Genomic DNA, 23,212 nt, shown 5'->3' with positions numbered 1-23,212 from the left:
GGTTGGACAGAACACGTTCATGGGCCAGGGGGTTGTGCACCCCTGTTGTAAATTGCACAGATAATTATATATATCTCAAGCATTTTGTTGCTAAATAAAAAAAAAAGAAACAAAATAACAAGCCTGAATTCACTGTCACTGTAGCATAAGCAGCATAAACTCTGAAAGATTTTTTTAATGCAAGTTCAGGGCCACATTTCTTAAAAGATGGGAGTAAAAAATACAGAAAACTGCAGACCATAATTTTAGAAATTAGGAGTCCAAGACCAGAAAGTGTAGGTCTTAAAAGTAGGGATTCTCACTACTGACAGCTCTGGCAGCAGATGCCTTGTCCAAAACAATGTCAACACAATGAAGAATGAAACACAGAAGACAGTGACCTATATTGGTTCAGCATTGATCTGCATCTGAACATATACTTTATGCTTCATAAATGCAGAGGTAGCTATACAAAAGCAAGGATACATATGTTCATACTTGGACATTTAGAATTTCCGATAAATTACACTGCAAGTGAACACAAATGATCTGGCAAATAGGTGTTAATTACATCTGTAAAGACCTCTCAACTTAAACATAACAACTGTCAATCAACTATCAAATTAAAATGTTCTGCTGACCAATCAAATAACCAAGGTGTTAATGCATTCCTGCATATAGTCAGGGGTGGTCAAGCTGTCAGATGAAAGCTGAATACGAGACTATGAGGATTATACTACTGCAAGCAACATATACAAATATAAAAACTTTATGAATTCAATGTTTCCAATTTTCATGAAATGGCATAAAAGTCCCATGATACATGTATATAGCAATTATTTTTTTTCTCATGCAGACCTGTCCCTAAGTGATTTCAAAGAAATACTTGTGCCCATTACATGTCATTAAGCAGAGCTTTCTATGGTTTTCAACAAACTGAATCATACTAAGAGCAAAGGTCACAGCATGGTAACTATAACAACGGTAATAATACTCATGAAAGGTATCTATGAACATAATAAAATTTCAGTAAAATTCGCTGAATAGCAAAAACAAAACCAAAGTAATCTACATTATATCTGACATTCTCAACGTTAGTACTGCTCAATTAAAGATGTACCATATAAACTCGCTTATCATACGAGTCCAACTACAAACTGTACAGACCCCGATCTGCCATCACAGAATGCACTGGAAGATTTGGGTCTGTACACTTTCCAAGGAGTAATCAGAAGAAGAAACAGCAGAGACCCTAATCTGCAGGCACATTATGCTATGACAGATCGGGAGTTTTGTTGTTTGCAGTTGCCCTTGACTTAAAGCAATTATAGACTAAGTTTATCAACAACCGAACAAATGCCAACCTACACAAAATTAAAACATTGATTTCCAAAGCCTGTAAATGGATAGGTTATGAAAACTGACTCAGGGTTATTTAACCACAGAGATAATGACAGCACTTGTTCACATCCTTGCACCATTAAATTTTAACAATTATTCTAATGTCATGGCAACTGATAAATATTTATCTCCTCAGAAAGAGGATATGAATTATCAAATTGTGTGATCAAAGGAGTAAGCTAACTCTGGACACTGACATCCTGAAGCAGGGACCCCAAGTGGACGAGTGGTCTAAAGCGCTCTCCGTCATGGATCACTGCCATCTCACCTCTGCCTGCGTGGGTTCGAGTCTTGGGCTCGGCCAATGTGGATATGTGAGAAAGCTTGCCGCTAGCTTCTCGTGGGTTGGTGGTTCTTTCCGGGGTTTTCCCAGGTTTTTCCTCCACCATTTATACTGGCCGCCATGCACAGCCTATCTTGTGCTGAAAAATGGCGTTAAACCCTATAACAACAATAAAAACAAAATCCATCCTGAAGCAAGGTTCAACTGTTCATGATTTTTGGTTGGGTCTAGTGGTTTATGGTACAACATTACAAGGTGACTATTTAGTGCTGAGGCAATTGGAATAATGTGCCTTGCTCAAGAACACACAATAGCAGATGACTTAGCTAGCACTCAAACTTGCATGCTTTTGTGTGCATGATTAGGATTTTTAATGTAGCTTGAACAATTTTTCAGTCATATCGCTACAATGTCTGCAGTGTGGCAGTTTATAGTGATGTCTAGCACTGGGGCATCATGTCAGACATGTAGCATTATGTCCCACCCAGTCACATTATCCTGACACCACGCTGACCAGTCAACACTAACCTCTTAATGCTGAGTGCCTAGCTAGGCAGCTGTTAGTACCATTTTTGTAAGTCTTTGGTATGACTCAGCCGGGGTTCAAACCCACGACCTCCCACTTATGAGACGGACGCTATAACCACTAGGCCACCAGAGCGCTCTTGTATATTTGTAAAGGTATAGTGATATGCATGCTTGCTTTTGAATGCAAGTCTGGCATGCTAACCATTGGGTCAATAAGATTCCCTGTAAAATTCATTGGGTCAGTTTGGGGTAGGAGAAGTCCCCTGGGCTCACTCAAGCTGCAACAATGGAGATAAAAAAATGGGCATATGGTAAACAAATGTAAATGGTACATATACTTTAACATCAGTCTGCATAAAATCAATCTTTAGCAGTTGTCCCCACCCTACACCCATCAAGCATTAGAGGATACTGGCAAATGTTTTCTAGAGGATCTACAAGCAAAATACAAGTCTTCAATAAAACAGCCCCCCTCACCCCGCTTGCCAATTCACGCAATCTGTAAGTCTGTCTCCAAAGTTGTATGTTCAGCGGGACTATAAATTAAAACTACACCCCGCACTGCATTGATGGTTATTCTTCAGTGGATCATGTCATTGGCAAAGCACACTTGGAAGATTTAAAGATGCACTGTACATGTACGGCGTATCACATCAGGGACTAACTGACTGAAGTATGCCTTGATAAGTTATGCTTGCATATTCATGACTCAACAATATAAGGAAACCATTAGGAGATATGCATCAAGTGTAAATTCATCATTATTTTGAGAGCTGCTTAAGCTGATTTTATTTCAAAGAAATGTACATGCAGACCTATATGTCCGTGATTGTTTGCCGTAATACTAAGATACTTCAAATAAGACTTGCTATATCCACACACAATGATCTTTTTAATGTATGCATAATAAGTAATATCTGCACCTGGGAGAGATTAGCACTACAGAGACAATTGGCATGCAGCAAAAGATGGTCGTCTGCCAGTATTGTACATGTATTTCTAGTGAATCAATTATGAACGAACAAAACAATGTTAAGATTACATATCACGACACAACCATTCTCACAAACTATTGTGGACATATGGAATAATCGCCAGATCCATGTTGAAACAGCTAAAAGAATAACCAATTTAAATTCAGACTGGACATGTTTAAAAAAGAAAAGAATTAATTTCCACCCAGACAGTTATCTTATTATTGTACAGTCACTTTGAAGTCAAATCCAAATGCAAACTGTACAGACCCATGCCTGCTTTTGCATACTGTGCCAGTAGATCAGGGTCACTGCAGTTTGTTAAGAGTAATCAGTACAACAAAAACAACACATACCCTGATCTGCTGGTGCATAATGTGCCAGCAGATCTGGTTCTGTGTTATTTGCTGTAGGACTCCACTTATTAGTGAGTACATATAATACCTTTCCAGCCACCATCACCACCCTTCCCCTCAATTCTTTTGCCCTTTGTCATTTGGAGGCTGCAGAAATTAAGCTGAATCACAAGAGCATGAGTTTAAGATCTGGTCACAGTCTACAAATCAATTACCATCTATACTTGCATATAAGACAGATCCAACCACAAACTGCATTTCTCATACCAGCCATCACATTATGCACCTCTGATCTGTGTATGTTTATGTATATATGATTTCTAAGTAAGCATATATGGTATATTTTACAATGTTTACTGATAGTTCATAACAGATTAAATTTGATGCCTTTTATCTTGTAAGCACTTCCAATACATCCTGGACCCTAAAATACTCAATTTCAAAGCTTGCATATCTTGTTAATAATAAAAAAAAGTTAGACATGTAAAGAGGGAGAAAAAAAATTAAATTAATCCAAAAGACAATAATTATTACAGTCAATAATATTTGTGAATATTATTTATTGACTGTCGTAATTATCATCTTCTGGGTTCATTTAAGTCTAGGCACTAGTATAGTCTTGATTTACCTGGAATGCAATGATCACAATTTCACTGATGGAGTCCCTACTTTTCCCACTTGAAGTTCAAGTTTTCCCACCCTGAACCCTATTTTCTTAATGCTGAGAGCCCTGGACTTCCACTATCAAAAGAAGTCTACAGATTGTAAGGTACACCAGGAGCAGAGATTTCATAACCTTGAATATGGTATTTTGTCATGCAAAGGAGGCAATTTATAAACAGCTGTTGTTATCCTATCTGGGATACAATATACTCCAGAGCCAGGGTGAGAACAAAATTATTGAATTTGCTCATCTCGGGGGATAAGTACAGCATAGAAACCAAACATCATATCACAGACTTTCTGTGACTCATGGTACAACATAATTATGCATACTTATATTTAATACAAGTTCTCTGTCATTTTGATACCAGAGACCGAATTACCATATGTACTTGCTTACAAGTCAATTCTTACTGCAAACAATAAAGATCCTGATCTGCCATAGAATAATGCACCAGCAGATCAGGGTCTATTTTATTTGTTCTACTGATTAGTCCTAACAAACTGCACAGACCCAGATGTGCTGGCGTATTATGCAGATGGGCTCATCTTATAAGCGAGTGTAGATGGTATCACTTATCACTGTTTCTTAGTATGATATATAACTCACAGTACCTAGAAACTTCTGCTGATGTTCAGTCATGAGAACCTACAACATTAGCTTCATTTTTCTAATGACAAGACTGCCATGAAAATGTGAGTTGCACCCTGCAGGTTTAATATGGAAGCTGAATGAGAATACACAAACCTGAATGCAATATATATATATATATATATATATATATATATATATATATATATATATATATATATATATATATATACACTAATGAGTTGGATGCTTATTTTGATATTGACAACAGCAAATACATGATAAACACCTTGATCATTCTTCTATGATAAAACTGTCTTAATTGCTTCAGACATGTGATCAGAATTCCATCAAATACTCCATGCTGAAAACAATTTACAAAATGTATTCACACATGCCAGTAGGCCACCAGGAAAAACAATCTGATAGCCCACATTAAATTTAGTAGCCCTAAGAAGGCAAAGTACAACTTTTAATAAGACTTTTAACAAGAAACTATTAGTTTCAATGCTATCCTTTTACTGTCATAATAATCATTGTCCATGAAAGGTATGTTTTGAATGCTTGACAATAACTACTAACCAGTCTATCCAAAAGTCTCAATTTATTTCTATATGTTTTACTCCTGACTAGTGGTGCAAATACACTACTTCTGAAATAATTTATATTTATATATTTTTATATTTCCATAATGTGAGCAAAATTTCAAAATGGTTTCTGGGTTATGTGGTCATCAAAGATACAAAGAAAACTGTACTGATTGGAGCTGATAGTATCATAGGGTTTCCATGGTTTCCAAATTTGCCCCTTTAGAGATCAGTAACTTTATACTGACTCCACGTTTGCATGTATGATTAAGTTACTACATATGATTAAGTTACTATATATATATATATATATATATATATATATATATATATATATATATATATATATACACACACACACACACAAATGGTTCTGTTTGTGCATAATAAGTAATATGAATACATTTTGTCTTTCTCAGAAAGATTTTCAGCAGGAAACTAAACACTTAGATAATACATGTATAACTGGTGCCATGAAAGAAAGAAAAAAAAGGGGGGGGGGTCTGAGTGTTCCTAGCTGTGTTCTGAAACATTATGCTGCAGATTTGATTACTATGTCTTAACCACCATACTTAATGCAGATGACCCTTCATGATTTAGTGTCCAACCAATATCATTCAGCAAATGAATAGGAATTTCATATTTTGTATTTTGATTGACTACTGCCAACCTAGGATAAGTTTTGAATTATATGAATTCTAGAGGAATTTTACATAATCTCTGTCATGCATATCTCCTTTTTTTGAATGAAGTAATACATACAAATAGAGATGGCAGGAATTAATTTTTTAAGTCAGCTTCCCATTGCAAAATTTGAGCTTGTCCTAAACACAATACAGTATCCCAACATGAGTACAAACTAAGACAAAATAAAATGGGATATTTTAAGGAAATTATTGTTTTAGGTAAAAGACACTTAACTGATTAATCACACAGGGCAACAAGTTGTTCTTGGCCTATATTTAAATTCAAATATGACTAGTAATGTCAGAAAAAAGGACTGAGAACAATATTTGTTCTCTAATTACTCATGATGATTAGAACTTAGAATCATACTAGTTACTTTTCTTTAAAATAAATTCACAAGAGCTAAAAACTTTGTTAGGTCTCCTTTCTTTGCCAAGATCATCAAACTCACCTCATCAACCACATTAACAAGAATGAAAGCCAGACTGCATATGATTTAAAAATTGAAATGGGTGACTTTTCAGACTGAGACACTTATTTTAATCTATCTAACTGTTTGCCAAGTAGTAAGCTTATATTGGTTAGCTTTAATAATCAAATTGATCATAAACACCTTTTGTTTTTGCTATATGTTTGGTATATCAATCAGGCTTTCAATGAAACCATAGATGAGTGCTGTTTATTTTCAAACACACCTTTCAAACATATCTCACAAATTATACTGGTAACAATTTATACCTACTGGTAACAATTTATACCTACTAATCCTAAAATCAGCAACATGCATCTGAATAATCATTACAGTTGGCAGACAAACTGCCAGAGGCTACTTTACAACCTGAAGTCTGTCAATCCCAGATACATAAAAATATTACAATCCAATTTTAACTGATAGGTTTATATAAGTATTTATTCCAGGGTTCTCAAAAGATGTCGACCCTCAGGTTTTGATGCTTGGAATTTATATTTTACTCATTTATGATGCATGGTCATTTCAACCTGTGTGTTTTTATGACACGTGTTGATTGGGCCAGAGCATCAATCTTAATTACCTTTGATCTGCCCCTGGTGCTATTGCTTAATTTAAGTAAGCATTGTCCATAACACACAGACTGTGAACAAGTTTTTAAAAATACTGGAGCACAATCAGCAACCTTAAAAAACTAATTCTACAGGAAATCAGGACCATAAAACAACCGACAGTCACTTAAGTGTGAAACTGAATAATGACAATTAATGTCATCAGTGATCTTTGGATGGATAGTAAAATTGCTTGTGGAATTTAGTTAACAACTGGATCATATTAATTAATCAGACAGCTAAAAGTTCTAAGTATATTTTCTTTCCTGCCTCAACTACCTGCCAGTGATGTTCATTCCACCCTCAGCTCCAATGGAACAGAAAGTTAGTAACAATTCTGAGGAGGAGAATATAACTAAAATTGTAAGAAATCTTAAACATCCATTTGCTCCATGAATAACACAGAATTCTGGCTATGAACTCGTGACTAAAAAAGAACTGATTCTTTAAATATCAGTTTTTATTTTCGATTTTAGTGTCATGTGTCAGTTTCAAATCTACCCAGAACCCTGGATATTATTCCTTATTTGTCAAAACTGACATTGACTACAACATAGAAGTAACATACAAAAGATAAAAGAACTATGGCCAGTAAAGTAATAAACAAAATTGAAATGCAGTACATGAAATATGGGGTATATAACTTCCAGAACATAAAGCATTAACAATCCTTTTATCCCACATGTAACAACATTGTTAGCTTTAGTTTGTTTTAGTTTGTCCTGGGAAAGGCAAAGTGGATTTGTAAATCCCTGGATCATCAAACTAATCTTTTACTGCACAATATGATAAGGCTTGTTAATATATTTTCAGTCTTAAATGGAAGAAAGATAAAGTGGTGGTAGCTAACAAGGTAAATGTTAATTAGATGAATTTACTGTAATCTTTTCAAATTTTCAAAATGCTCAAATACTTCAATACTGCATGAGACATGTCATTACTAGTATTGCATTACATAAATTCCAATATAATTTATTAATCACTAATGTAATCTTTGAAAAGCAGAACTATGCATACTGTCTACTAATATGCACTGGTCGCACAAGTAAATCAGTGTTTGATATGGGACACACTGTATAAATTATATGGAAGAATGGAACCCAGTCTAGAACTGGATGTAAGATGAAATAGAGTATATATGAGTTTGGATGGCCATGATTGACTGATGACAAAATGTATCTTTTGAGAGCTTATTTTGTAACTGAAAAACATAATGTTTTACAGATTTAATTCCAGTTCTTTTACAGACATGACTTTGGGAAACCCATTATTAAAATTAGCACACGATTTATTTAGGTGCACAAATGAAAACACTCGTAGATATTAAAATAAAAGAAACGTTGCGGCTCATATGGTTTTCTCCACGTTGAAGTTTCGCTCATTTTTTTTTCTACTGAGAAATAAAGTTCTGATTACGAAATATTTAAAAATATAAAGCTATTTAAATTATAATATCCTGGCGTTTTCACAGGTTTACTATTCGAACTGAATTATTACCGTGCACTTAAGTAACTGCTCATGACGTTAAAAATAACGACGACCCGAAATTGAGGACGTCCCTAAAAATCGAGGGTTTCCCTCGACTGATCTTAGACTAAGTCATGTAGCCATCTCCAGAAAAAGTAGCTCTTCTCAGTCTGTAAAGAAGAATTGTGAATAAGGACAATAATCAGTTTTTATGGTTGACACAAATAAATAACCGAATAAAATTTACCGCTCTGAAGATTTTCCAAGGCCCTGTCAGTTTCTTCTCTGGCGGAGACTTTGTCATCCACCCCGAATACACAACATGATCCTGCCGATTCATTTTTGCTCTTCTCCTCATTGGTACACAGATTTCGTCTTCATACTGTTAAGCTTCTTGGCAGAGGACGCCAAGCCTTTAACAGTTGGAAAATATAGCAATAATCTGGAAAACAGGAAGTCAATTTTGTGAGCTCTTCGCTACAATCAAATCGACCTATTAAGATTTCCGGAAGTACGTCAGGTTTGTAGAGAAGTGTTTCTGGTACGACGACTTTGATTGGAAAGTTAAAGAAATAAGCATCCAATCGATATATGTGATATAAAACGTGTCTTATCAATTTGACAACAGTTCGCTAGAATGGGAACCTACAAGCGAAACAAATTAGTTTGGAAATTATTCCGAGAATATCGACATTTTAAAATTGTTAAGAGAATTTTCAACAGATATTAAACATTAATATCCGACAGGTATGTAGATAGTTATCTGAATGATTCATTTATGAGTCAGTCGACTTAAGTTGTTCTACAACATATCTACTGTAATTATAACCAATAGAGTACAACATCTCGACTTTAAAAAGAAAACCCAAGGGATCTATTTATTCATGTATTTATTCAGTCCGTTATAAGTAATTCCATACCCTATCGAGATCAGACTTTATTTATATTTAATTTACATATTTTCAAAGACCATGACGTACATGGCACCATGAGGTTATGAATCAGGACATGATTTAAATTTAGCTTCAGTCGGAACACCAGACAGCATGTAAATCCCCCAACCCCTTTGCCAGTTTTTAAAACGAACGGCATCAAGGATAGCAAAAATGCACATAAATTACACATTCCTTTCATTCACGCATAATTTATAACTTGATTGCCACCAAGCAGTGCATATAAATTAAGCTTATTAATTGTTTCAGTAGACTCGAGTATACTCAGAGGTCTCGCTAGGATTTTAAAACTAGGAGTCCATGACTCCCATTTTGGTAAAAATAGGAGTCCCACCATCAAAAGTTGCAGTTCCTTCTTTCCTACAGAACCAACACAGACGTGAGTGCATCTATTTTTAGATGGAGAGGTTTCCGTAATGTAATAACAAACTATAATATAGCTTCATTACAACAGTCCATTGATAGGATCACATATTTATGGTTTATTTATTTGTGTTACACGGGGGGAGTGAATGTCCCTCCATATTTGGTTTTTGTTATCTAGGGGTTGACCGCCCTTGATGTTATTGCCCGGTTCGAGTAAATATAAATATAAGTGGTGAAACTTATAGGTGGAATAGATCGAGATCTGAGCAGGTATATAGAACAAACCAACACGAGCCCCCTTACATGTAAACAAACAATTTAATCGATTACATACAAACACTGTGAAGGTTCATTGCATCAGGAATGTACTCTGCTTTTAGAAATTTAACTTTCACAGAAATACAAAGAAAACGCAAATAGATCTAAATAAGATAGCCGATCCGTTACTAATAGATTTAGTTCATCATAGGATCGAGTGGACAATCGAAGTCAACGTCTTGTACGATTTCATAACCTGCTCGTCCTCAGTCTGTTTTTGCTTCCTCTGTCGCTGTTCAGACCCTTGGATCTTAGGATGATACTTTCTACCATCCGTCTCAGGACACTCTCAGAATAAGTCTTCAGAAATCAATACGTCGCAGGATTGCGTCACAGGATTATACGTCTCACTGCACTCTTCTCTATGCTTCTCCGTATAGGTCTCAGAATAACATTCCCATACATCTCTGGAACTATTTTCTCCCTTTTAAATAAATATAAATAGAGACAACCTAAATTTCCCGTTATTTATGAAACGGTTAATTCTTCATTATTCTCCCCCCTCGTTATCAGATTTCACTATCAGTGCTAAACAGACGCTAAGGCTATCAATCGACTCCACATGTCCTATAATGACCCTAGTTAGTCAAATGGCTAATTAGTTACGCCTTGACCTTACACATTAACACATATGCGAGGCCTGGGGTTCTGAGCCAGCCTCAATTTACACAGTGAATAAATAGGATACATCACGTCAATCAATTACCAGATCATTTCCGTCAATACACACTTATTCTTAATCATATGTGAAATCTTCTAAATTCGGCGAATTCACACGGATTCTTGTAATCATATTAACTAATATAATGCATTAAATTCTTAGAACATAATCCTTATGCAAACAAGACGACAAATTCAAACAATTCGTCAAACTTATCTAAAGAAGATTAATGTACAACTTCCTGTGCATAAACTCAACACAGTTATACTTCATAAAGCAAATTATTACACGAATATAGAAAAAAGATTCATGCAGATACAAATAAATAACTTCAGCAAAGCATTATACACCGCTCCCTCGATAACTCGTGCCCTGATAACTCGCGAACCCGCTTATAACGCGGTGTCCGGCGTGGATCCCGTTTTTTAAAAGAAAATATTTTTAAAAAATGAAGAAAATCATGATCAGAACTGATGAATGAAGCCTTGATATATCGCCCGTTTTATCGTCGAAAATGGCGGTTAGTGCCCGAAAAGTTAGAATCAACATCGTGAAATTTTCAGGTTTTAATAAGGAATCACATATCTTCTTAGATTTTATCGGAAAAAATATTTTCTCAGTTCACTGTAAATAATAATACTGTATATGTATACGGCGAAACAGCGATCAAAGAATTATAGTAAATGCTAACAGGTGGCAACACTGAATGAAATGAACACTAAATATGTCTTGTCAGTGGAAATTAGTGTTTTAATCTTTTCATTGTGTTGCAGTGTAAGCAGTATACTCGTTGCATGTTCTCTTCTATTTAAACATGAAAAGAGTCAATTGACCGTCACATCGATGCCCGCGAGCACATCTGTGAGAACCTAATTAAGTGCCGGCTGCGTTTTGATCGACGACTTGGGGAAGTGTTTGTTGCATTGTAAAAATCAATTAAAATAGACCTGCTTTGTTTTATCACATTAAGTCGGTCTTTTGTATCAAATCAGGTAAAAGACGTACAAAAATGCAAAAGTTCAAAGGAATGCAAATCCTACATGCATAAACTCTTGTGGTCAATATCGTGTCTCAACATCAATCAATTTAATTGGACCAATCGAACATGGTTTCAAATAGTATGTATTTATTGTCATTAAAGTATATATTAATCAGTAATTTACCCTAATCATTTGTAAATGTAATCATGGAGATCAAGGGAATCAAGCGAAAGGCGTACTCGGTGAAGGAAAAGCTTACTGTCATAGAGAGGGTTCGTAATGCTGAATCAAGATCAAAAGTTTGTAGTGAACTTAAACTTGCCGAGTTGACACTCAGAGGTTGGCTCAAGGATGAGAAGAAATTTCGGGATTATTTGCATGAAGTTGATTCTGATGATGGATTTAAACGGAAACGGGTACGCACTGCAAACGACACAGAATTAGATGAAGCTGTGTACACCAGGTTCACACAGCAACGTGAATTCCGATTTCGGGAACAATTCTCAAGGCCCAGGCAGAGAAAATGGCCAAAACTATGGATACTGATTCAGATTTCATGGCAAGCCATAGATGGATCTGGAGATTCCAGCGCCGACATGGAATAAAACAAAATTCGTTGTCGGGAGAGATACGCTCAGCAAATTAGGCGGCCGCATCTAGTTATCCTAACCAACTCCGAGAGACACTGACCCGTGATGGATATACAGACAACCAAGTTTATAATTGTGATGAGGCTGGTCTATGCTATCGGATGATGCCAGACAAAACTCTAGCTACCAGAGATGATACACACAAAAATGAGGGTTTCAAGCTGAACAAAGAGAGATTAACACTTTTGTTTTGTGTTAACAAAACTGGCACACATAAAATGAAACCATTATGTGTTGGCAAATACAAGTCTCCCCGTTGCTTTCATCACATGAATATGGACACCCTTCCATTTGTATATAGAAATAGTGGAATGCATGGATGACTGCAACAATATTTACGGAGTGGTTTTCTAAGATGTTTGTCCCCGCCGTCAGAAACCACCTGCGATCCACGGGCTTAGAGGAGAAAGCTCTACTGCTATTAGACAATTGGCCAGCAAATATTGTCGTATTCTCACTCGCGTATTTGTATTTAACTATTTTTTTTTTTTTTGTTTTACATGTCTGACGTTTAGACCCATTAAATTCATGGTTGGTAATGGTTTATCTTTGTGAATTTATTTTTTTACATTTTACTCTATCTATCTATCTATCTAGTGATAGCAGATTTTTTTTTTTAGAGCAACACAAGTTTCGACATTGTCGTTTTTCGATATGAATGTTATCTTTTTTGATAAAAGAAATCTTGATTCATTTTGAACAAACAATAAAACTAGAATGTATCCAAATCAACACAAAAAGCAGTGATGTAATACACAATGTGTTTAGCGAGACACATGTTAAGAGTACTGATACGTCGTGGAGTAATGTTTGTTTTTACGATCTTTTTCAAGATACTTTATCCAGAAATTAAAGGTAATTTATAAAGAAAAACGAACAACACCTTTATAAAGAAATATTTATTCACAGTTATTTTCAGCACGATTATAAAACGAGTATTTAACAATGCAACCCCCCCCCTTTCGCCTCTCTCTGTCGATCTCCATCTCTTTATTAGTTTTTTTTATAGGTCCCTCGGTAACTTGCGCCCTCGCTTATAGTATGGTCGATGTTTTTGGACCCCGTTGTGCGCGGGTTATCGAAGGAGCGGTGTATATGGCATCAACTAATTACATGGAATTGTCACACTACCTTTGCTTTCAACGTTCCTCCCTCTAATCGGTAAATTAGTTCATCGGTTCCTTTCAACAATCGTCCCCTTTTTGGAGAACAGTTGTTTTACGGAAATTTCTTGCAAATTTCCGGAGTTGTACTTTTTGGGTCTCCTCTCATAGGAAAATCTTAGACTGATTAAAATTTGATGCGGGCGATATTAAAACCTATGAAATTTTGTGTTGGAACACGCCCTCTCATTTAACTTACCAATCAGAATCAAATATCTCTGCTGCCTTTTTCCAGAGGCGCCAAAGTCAGGGTCAACTTGACCCTGCTAGTTTGAGTAACAGAGTTTCTGCGTTCTCTCAATTGTGACAACTTTACCATGAAAATGAAGTTTTCCTTGTCCTAAATTGTCCGCCTTGCTGCTGTATAAACAAATGTTTAATTAGGAACGAAATTCTCCCTCTAAAGGACATTACCGTAAACGGTAGTATGGCGATATGATACGCGCCTGTCTCAATAAATCTAATTAATGGTTGTCTGGTCTCAGCTAATGTATTCTTGTTAGATCGACATAAAATTTGCCACTTCACAATTTGTATACATACTTGTAGTAATTTAAAGCAAATAAATAGTATCTGATTTACTGTTTTTCCCCGTATTTTCGCAAATACATGATTAGTTCAAAAACAGCTTAAACCTTAAAGTGTATCTCACGAATTCCACAACATAGCTTAAACCTTAAAGTGTATCTCACGAATTCCACAACATAGCATTGTCCCATACGTTTCTGACCAACATAATTTGCATTTTAAAGTTAAATCTTTAATAAAATAATACCTAGGCTTTAGTTTCAATGATTTGTATATTTCTTCTGAATATATTTGCCTGATGATTTAAGAAAACAATCTAATAAACTGGTACATCCCAGACTTAGCGAAGTCCGCCATTATTTCCCAACAGGCCTGCTGGTTCACTTACAGTTTCAAACTAATTTTATGATGAAATAGTGTATAAGAGGCAGTTAATATATATCCAGGTCACCCATTCTGATCTTAAGACACAAGTTTGTATGTTTTATTATAAAATGATAGCATGCAGGAAACTGATAGTTGCTACCTTACTCAGAAAAGGGTTAATGGTCAATCAGCTATCAAAACGTAATGCTTGTGAATGGGCAAGAGTTTGTTTGTCAACTTAATTGATATAAAAACTAGGCCTAGCTACTGATGCCTTGATGAATACATTTCCCTACAACACTTGAACTAATTGGGCTACGGCGAGGGGCATTAAAAAAATATATGGTATGGTCAGTCAATGTACCTGTTAAATAATCACAGGGCGAAGTCATTTTTGCTTTCTTAACAGAAGAAGGCGAAGTTTACATTTTTAGGCAACTTGTCACCCACTTACGAATGGTATTTTGTCTAAGTCTCAACATGTATTGATTCTGAGGTCATGTGCACTGCTCATTCCGTTACATTCAGAAATGAACACAATAACGAAAGCTAAAGTTGTTTATTTGATGTACTTTTATAACTGACCACATGGGTCTTTCTGCCTCTGAATTGAATGACTGTAAATATCAGTTCATTTTCCTGGCCGCCAGTCATAGCCTTTGAACTTGCTGCCCAGCTATTGCATCATGTTCTTTTTTATGTACTCTTATAAAATGGCAGCATGTATATACATCAAGAGGTCTTTCAGTCACTGAATTCTGTCATTGTAAATATCAATACAGCTAATTGATCAACACATTTTCCCACAAAGCAGGTGGCTGAAGCAGGACTAGCAAGTCTTTGAATTTTGTTGCACACCTGTTACATGCGTATGGAGGACTCATGCCTCAGTGATTTTCTGCATTCCAGATCAAAAATTGGCATCCAAATACGCATAATTAAGCATTTCTGAGATCTCTGATACTATAGTACAAGTCACATAGCTTATGTACTCACTCTGAATCACTTTTTGCAGCTCTAGGTATCATTTTGGAGAATTTGATTACGCATGCATTGAAATGGTGTTTATTCACTTTATTCACCACTTTCTTGCTTGTGTTGTTTTATAAGGCTAGGTGGTTTGATAAAACAGGATTAATTGTTGTGGATTCCTTTATTTTTTTATTCCAAAATTGTGTTGACATATCAGCAGAAATTGCCAGAGATATGAATGGTTGTCATTGGGTTACCTTTGTAGTATTCCATATGGGGCAACTATATTTCTTGATTAGATTGAAAAGTATCGTCACCTTTGTAGTATTCCAAATTGGGCATCTTTATTTCTTAATTAGAATGAAAAGTATCGTCCCCTTTGTAGTATTCCAAATGGGGCATCTATATTTCTTGATTAGAATGAAAAGTATCGTCACCTTTGTAGTATTCCAAATGGGGCATCTATATTTCTTAATTAGAATGAAAAGTATCGTCACCTTTGTAGTATTCCAAATGGGGCATCTGTATTTCTTGATTAGAATGAAAATTATCGTCCTTTGTAGAATTCCAAATTGGGCATCTATATTTCTTAATTAAATTGAAAAGTATCGTCACCTTTGTAGTATTCCAAATGGGGCAACTTTATTTCTTGATTAGAATGAAAAGTTTCGTCACCTTTGTAGTATTCCAAATTGGGCATCTGTATTTCTTAATTAGAATGAAAAGTATCATCACCTTTGTAGTATTCCAAATTGGGCATCTATATTTCTTAATTAGAATGAAAAGTATTGTCACCTTTGTAGTATTCCAAATTGGGCATCTATATTTCTTAATTAAATTGAAAAGTATCGTCACCTTTGTAGTATTCCAAATTGGGCATCTATATTTCTTGATTGGAATGAAAAGTTTCGTCACCTTTGTACTATTCCAAATGGGGCATCTATATTTCTTAATTAGAATGAAAAGTATCATCTCCTTTGTAGTATTCCAAATGGTTTATCTATATTTCTTAATTAGAATGAAAAGTATTGTCACCTTTATAGTATTCTAAATTGGGCATCTATATTTTTTAATTAGAATGAAAAGTATTGTCACCTTTGTAGTATTTCAAATGGGGCATCTATATTTCTTAATTAGAATGAAAAGTATTATGCATATGGAAACTATTTAATGAGAAGCTTACAAGGAATAAGCAGATTTTGTTATGTTTCTTGCAAAGTTCTTGCAAGAATGGTAATTACAATTTCAAGCCACCACATCCAATTGAAATCAAGTTCAAATTTTAGCATTGTTCCTCACTGATTGAGACAAGGGGTGCACATAACTGGAATGGACACATATAAAAATGATTTTCCACTGCCAGTCCATATTTGCACAAATAATCCTTTGCCTCAAATACACCTGTAATAGCTTCTGTCTGGTATATAATTGGACTTTTGATATTAAATTTACATTGTATTCTTTTGAATTAATTTGCCTCCTCCATTTTCAACCAAAGTACAATGTACTGCTGTTACATGCTATTGATTAGTTGGCATTACATACTAAGGGAGGAAACTCATGAAATACAATGGATGTCGCTTTTGCAAAACACTGGTATATCTGATTGGCTTACTAAGGTCAAGATATGCTGTTATCTTGGAATCCTGGCTAGCGAAAATGCAATGCACCAGACATAAATAATAGTGTTCAAGTTACATACTAAAAAAATATTGGATAGGTTGGTTGGAAACTGTTTCTGTATTCATATTCCCCCCCCCCCCCCCAGCAATTACAGAAAGTAAACCACAGTTGAAAAAAGTCAAAGATGATAATAATATCACTCAACAACATGGTATGCATACAAGAGCTGTGTATTATGTATACTTACTTACTTTGCATCTTGATATTACTGGATGTAAATTTGAAGCTCATTGTGATACAGTATGACAGGCCAAAGGAGGAGTTGTTTGAAAAAATGTTTTCAGTATACTGGTCTACTGGTATGGAACAACATTCCCAGTGGCATAAGGCAGGCTCCTAGCATTTCTTCTTTTCATAATCAGTATCTCAAATGGATGAAATCTTAAGACAATTGAACAGTTCTAGTAAAATAAATACTGCCTGCTTTTCTGTAATTTTGCATCATTTTGACAGCTGAGTTTTTCAATGCAGGATGATATTTTATATTTTATATATGTTTATGTGTTCACAGATGTCTGTGCATATGTTCAAGGCATGATACTTTGATTTTTAAAATCAATTATTTTGTGTCAACCCAGATTTTTCACATCATGTTGTATATACTGTATATATAACAGTAGGTAGATAGTAGATAGAAGTCCTCAGGGTAGATTAGTTCTGTAACTAATTGAGTTACATTCTCTAAATAAAGTCTTTATTATTATTATTATTATTATTATTATTATTACTTTTAGCAATTAGCTCACAAAAATAGCCATTAGTGAATCGTTATTTCTAGCGTTTGTCCTATAGACTTTTTAACAACATTGGGAGAAATGATATGCATCTTACTGTTTACATTCAAGTGAAGTGAAATCTAGACTGGTGGCAGCATTAATTTTCCCCCATTTTAATTTGTTGTTTTAATGTCAGTAATACCACACCTGTTTGGTATTGCCTAGCTGGTACTTTTACAGGTGGCTAGTAGGAGACTTCAACCTGGCGGATATTGACTAGGAGAATGAGTGTCCACTACCACAAGCCACAAACAATGCCCAATGCCAACAGCTACTAAATATCATAAAGGACTCATTCCTGGAACAGGTTGTAGATGTAGCAACAAATGTAACTGAATTTACTTCAAATCTGCTTGATCTGTTCTTCACAAACAACAAAACACTAATCAACAAGTGTGATGTCATGCCAGGAATTGCTGACCACAAAGCAGTTTATATAGAGTCCAGTCTACGACAAATGAAAGTGAAGAAAGCAGCTCATAAAGACTTTCTATATGGGAATGCAGGCAATGGCCAGATATGTGAAGAATTGAAATCGTCACAAGAATCATTCCTACATGAAACAGATAACCTTTCTGCAAATGACACATAGAAAATATTTGAGGAGAACATCAAACGGTTAATGGATAAATTTATACCATCTAAGACCTTATCTGGAAACAAAACAAACAGGCCTTGGATAGACAAATCCATTAAAGCCCAACAGAGAAGATGGAACAAACTGTTTGCAAGACAGAAAACAACAGAAAAAAACAATTGATTGGAAACTATATAAAGAAGCAAAAGCAAGATCACAATGCTTAGAACGGCATTCCTACTGGATATATATTGAAAACTTAATAGAAGTTGGAAATCCAAATCAAGAACAACAACTAAACAAGCAGAAGAGATTTTGGAACTACATTAAGTCTTTACATACAGACAAATGTGGTGTGGCACCGCCTAATGAACACAGGGAAACTACATCCAGTGGCATCCGACAAGGCTAACATACTGAATCATCAATACCAGTCAGTCTTCACACAAGAGGATAAAAGTGATCTACCAAGCCCACTTGGAGATCGCTATCCACCAATGCCTGACATCCAAGTTACTGAAGAAGGTGTATACAGCTTGTTGTGGAAAATTAACCCACAGAAGGCCACCGGACCAGACATGATTCAGCAAGGATCCTGAAAGATCTAGCAAAAGAGTGTGCACCATACTTGAGGTATAGTTACCAGAAGTGCCTCGCAACATGTTATGTCTCTGATGTGTGAAAAACAGCAAATGTTACAGCTATCTTCAAAATTGGAGAAAGATTCAAGGCCAGTAATTATAGACCTGTCTTCCTTACATATATCTGCAGCAAAATGCTTGAACACATCGTAGTCAGCAACATGATGCAACATCAAGATCACTTCAACATTCTAACAGACTGCCAGCATGGTTTCCATGCCAGACGAAGCTGTGAAACACAGCTCATAACCCAAGTGGATGAGCTCGCCAAATCCTTAGACAGAGGGAAGCAGTATGACCTTGCCATCCTTGACTTTAATAAGGCTTTCGATTGTATCCCCTATGAAAGACTCCTCTGTAAGTTGGACTACTATGGCATCAGGGGTAATACCCAGAAATGGATCAGAGATTTCCTGACAGACAGATTGCAGAGAGTTATAGTAGATGGAGCAACATCAGACCCAACACTGGTTGTTAGTGGGGTACCTCAAGGTAGTGTTTTGGGCCCCATCCTATTCCTGGTGTTCATCAATGACCTACCTGTGAGTGTCAAATCCAACACAAGACATTTTGCAGATGACTGTATAGTCTACCGGGAAATTAATGCTTCCAAGGACTGTGAGATCCTTCAAGAAGACCTCAACCAACTGGCCCTCTGGGAAAGAACTTGGTGTATGTCATTCCACCCAGAAAAATGCAGCATTTCTAAGAGTTTACAGGAAGAAATCACCAATCTTGTCTGAATATACTCATAAGGGGCACAAGCTAGCCAATGAGCAGGCAACAAAATATCTCAATGTGAAAATTGTTCAGAGACCTCACTTGGAAAAGGCACATAGACAGTATAGTGAAAAAAGTGAACAGTATCCTTGGTTTCTTGCGACGCAAACTCCAAATCAACAATGAAGAAGTAAAAAGTGCACCATATTTCACTCTGGTTCGACCAGGCCTTGAGTACTACTCAACTGTGTGGAACCCACATAATAAAGACCTAATAAACAAGATAGCGATGGTTCAGAGGAGAGCTGCTAGATTGACCACAAATAGATATTGCAACACTCGCAGTGTCAGTGCAATGTTGAACCATCTCCAGCGGGAATCACTGTAACCCAGGCAAACCAAGACCCAGCTGACCATGTTGTACAAGATTGCGACCAACCTAGTGAACGTATCAGTAGACAAATACCTGAACCTAGCATATAGCCAAACTAGAGCAAACCACAGGAAAAAGTTCCAATTAAAGTCAGCTAAAACAAATTGTTTCAAGTTCAGCTTCTTCCCATGTACAATAGGATTTATGTATTATGTCACTGCTTTTTGTTGTTGTTGATTCACAGCAAAAGAAGATTCCTTTTTTTGTCTAAAAGACGGGGGACGTTTATTTGTGAAACATCTGTCAACATGAATAATAAATTTTTTGTTTACTCTTCTGTCAGTAAATTATTGATACCATGATTTAATTGCAATTAATACTGAAACTTCTCATCCTTGAGGAAATCACTATGTGCCATATCACAAATTTTAAGTTCATTGGAACTAGCCTCTCCATAATGATATTGTTGTGGGTTTAATGCCATTTCTTAGCGCAAGATAGGCTATATATGGTGGCCAGCATAACTAGTGGAGGAAGAACTCAGGAAAGCCTTTAAAGAACCACCAATCCACAGGAAGCTACTGGCAGGCTTTCTCACATAATCATATTGGCCGAGCCCAGGATTCAAATGCATGTGGACAGAGATGAGATGGCAGTGATTGGTAATGGTGAGAGCTTTACATCACTTGGTCACCCAGGGCCCCCTTTCCATAATGAAATGAACCATATCTGTGGAACAAAGTTTTTTTTTATATTCCTCAAGTACTCATTTTAATTGGTTGCCTTTGCTACCTTTGATCACATTTGTGAATGAATAGGCTAATTTAATGTAGTCTAATTATATTACTCATATAATAATATTTATGACAGTGTTCTTTCAGTCAGTTGAAATGAGTTTACCAGACACATGACCATGGCTGGCAAGCTTTTGCACAGATAGGGTTTACATGCCTTTTAACTTTTGTTTTATTCCGCCCTCCTTATTCCCTTTATTTAACTTGACACAAAATACATAATTAATGTGGGAATGCAAAGCAGGTCTGTTTTTCAGTTGAGTTTAACAAATTCACAAAAAATATGGTTGCAAAATCAGAGATTAAAACATGGTCACCACTTAATTAGGTTTTCACAGAAATGCTCATGGTCATAGCGTTTATGGTAGAATGACATTTTTCCATATTTCATCTTTGAATATAAGAAGGCATTTTGCAGTTATGATGATTACAGTGAAACTGAAAGATAGAACAAAGACAAGAATTTTACTTTACATCTATTTTAATTGGTATTTGTTTCTTAAAGTGCTGAAATAAGTAAGCATTAGTGACATTTTCATTCGTTAAAAGTTCATTGAATATTTCTATTTACTATGTACTGAGATTGTTTGAGAAGAAATTTTAAGAAATATATGACTTTTTATTAAATGTTGAGAATTTCATGTTGTTGAGTCAAATTTCTGGGTACTCGCTACCATTTTTTATAAGAAAATGAGTGATAAATCTAGGTTTCATTGACTAATTTTGGTTGAAATTCGTTTAACATTCAACAAATAGAAAATAAAATAGGATCCAGGCCTGATCTCACACTGGATTTACTTATAAGCAAGTATATAGGGTAGAATAAAATGTCACCCTAGGGCTACAGGGATAATAAATGCAATTGTCATGGAGGAATATTTGGTTGGGTGGAATAACTACATTACTAAAAGAGGGGAAAAAATTGACTTTTTGGGGGAGGGTTCTGGGGCAAATAAAGGCACTAGTCCTAATCCTTGATTTAAACCCCTCCCCCAAAAAGAACAGAAAAGCAAAGAGCAACAACACATTGTTAGTTAAGTGTCACAGCTTGAAGCTTGATAACCAGTCTCTAATATGGGCCTGGATAAACCATTTTAGCTCAAGGTTAAAAACACTGTCTGGTTACATTATCTTCATCAATAGCCCTCTCAAAACTTATTCTGCATAATGAAAGTAGGTCAGATTCAGTTGCAGATTCATGACTCAGAACCAAAACAGAAAGTAGCTTGTCTTAATTGTTAGGTAATACCACTAACATCATTTATTCAGCTGTAGTGTTACATTATGTATGGACTGCTTTAATGGTTTTTGTTCTTTCAAGCACAGTTATGGTTGTGTTAGACTGTATGGTTGTTCATTTCTGGTGAGTTTGGCTGTACATACTTTTCCTGTAATTTTACTTCTTTTTATATGCCCATCATAAATCAGAGTTTAATATGGTATCATAATGTATGTTCAACTGTCTTGTTACAAATTTCATTTCCACAGAATGACTTTTTTGTGTCCACCATCCTCAGTTATTAAATATTTTGGATGGTTTACATTTGGAACTGGAAGGAACCCAACCTATTTCATGATCTAAGGCTCAAAGGTTTAGGTTGCTGTAAGATACTGTATATACTCACTTATAAGATAAGTGCAACTGCAAACTGCACAGACCCAGATCTGCCATTGTATAATACACCAGCAGATCATGGTCTGTGCAGTTTATTAGGATTAATCAGTAGAATAAATAAAATGGACCCTGATCCGCAGTTGCATTATGCTATGGCAGATCAGGATCTTTGTTGTTTGCTATTTACATTGACATATAAGCGAATACATATGGTAGGTCAAGATTGTACTGGCATTTGTGATTCTTAATATATATAAAAAAGAAAGTAGTTATTCATAGTTTAATTTGTTATTAACAATTCTGCAGTAGTGTAGTTATTTCTGGTGACATCAGCTGCACATAATTTTAATGTAGTTTTATTTCTGTTTTCTTGTGATACCATGTTGGTCCTAATGAAAATGGTGCCAGTTGCACATTCAGTTTGGCTGCCATGGTGTCTGTCTTGAAGATCTTGTTGTTGCTACTCCCCGTGAATGGAT

At 35.6% G+C, this 23,212-nt stretch overlaps 2 protein-coding genes across 7 annotated transcripts in view; one reads left to right on the top strand and one right to left on the bottom strand.

Annotated features, from left to right (window-relative positions):
- The window catches only part of LOC149773225 (GRB2-associated-binding protein 1-like), a 144,667-nt gene extending 135,583 nt beyond the window's left edge, over positions 1–9,084 (bottom strand). For all 5 annotated transcript variants that reach the window (XM_089946626.1, XM_089946627.1, XM_089946629.1 and 2 more), the window contains exon 1: positions 8,845–9,084. In XM_089946626.1, coding sequence (XP_089802752.1) covers positions 8,845–8,955 — 111 coding nt within the window. In that variant the 5' untranslated portion in view covers positions 8,956–9,084. The remainder of the gene's footprint in view (positions 1–8,844) is intronic.
- A 131-nt stretch (positions 9,085–9,215) lies between these two features.
- The window catches only part of LOC149773224 (calpain-15-like), an 83,133-nt gene continuing 69,136 nt past the window's right edge, over positions 9,216–23,212 (top strand). The window contains exon 1 of one of the 2 annotated variants that reach the window (XM_089946591.1): positions 9,216–9,344. The gene's annotated coding sequence lies outside the window, so the exon portion shown is untranslated. Of the gene's footprint in view, positions 9,345–22,356; positions 22,482–23,212 lie in introns of those variants that run through there. The other variant, XM_089946592.1, reaches the window with a different exon arrangement.

Source organism: Sinohyriopsis cumingii, unplaced genomic scaffold (assembly GCF_028554795.1).
Source record: "Sinohyriopsis cumingii isolate HCF-2022 unplaced genomic scaffold, ASM2855479v2 utg000810l, whole genome shotgun sequence".
Taxonomy (NCBI): Eukaryota; Metazoa; Mollusca; class Bivalvia; order Unionida; family Unionidae; genus Sinohyriopsis; species Sinohyriopsis cumingii.
The sequence above is the reverse complement of the archived record's forward strand: the minus strand, read 5'-3'. Positions and strand labels throughout refer to the sequence as shown.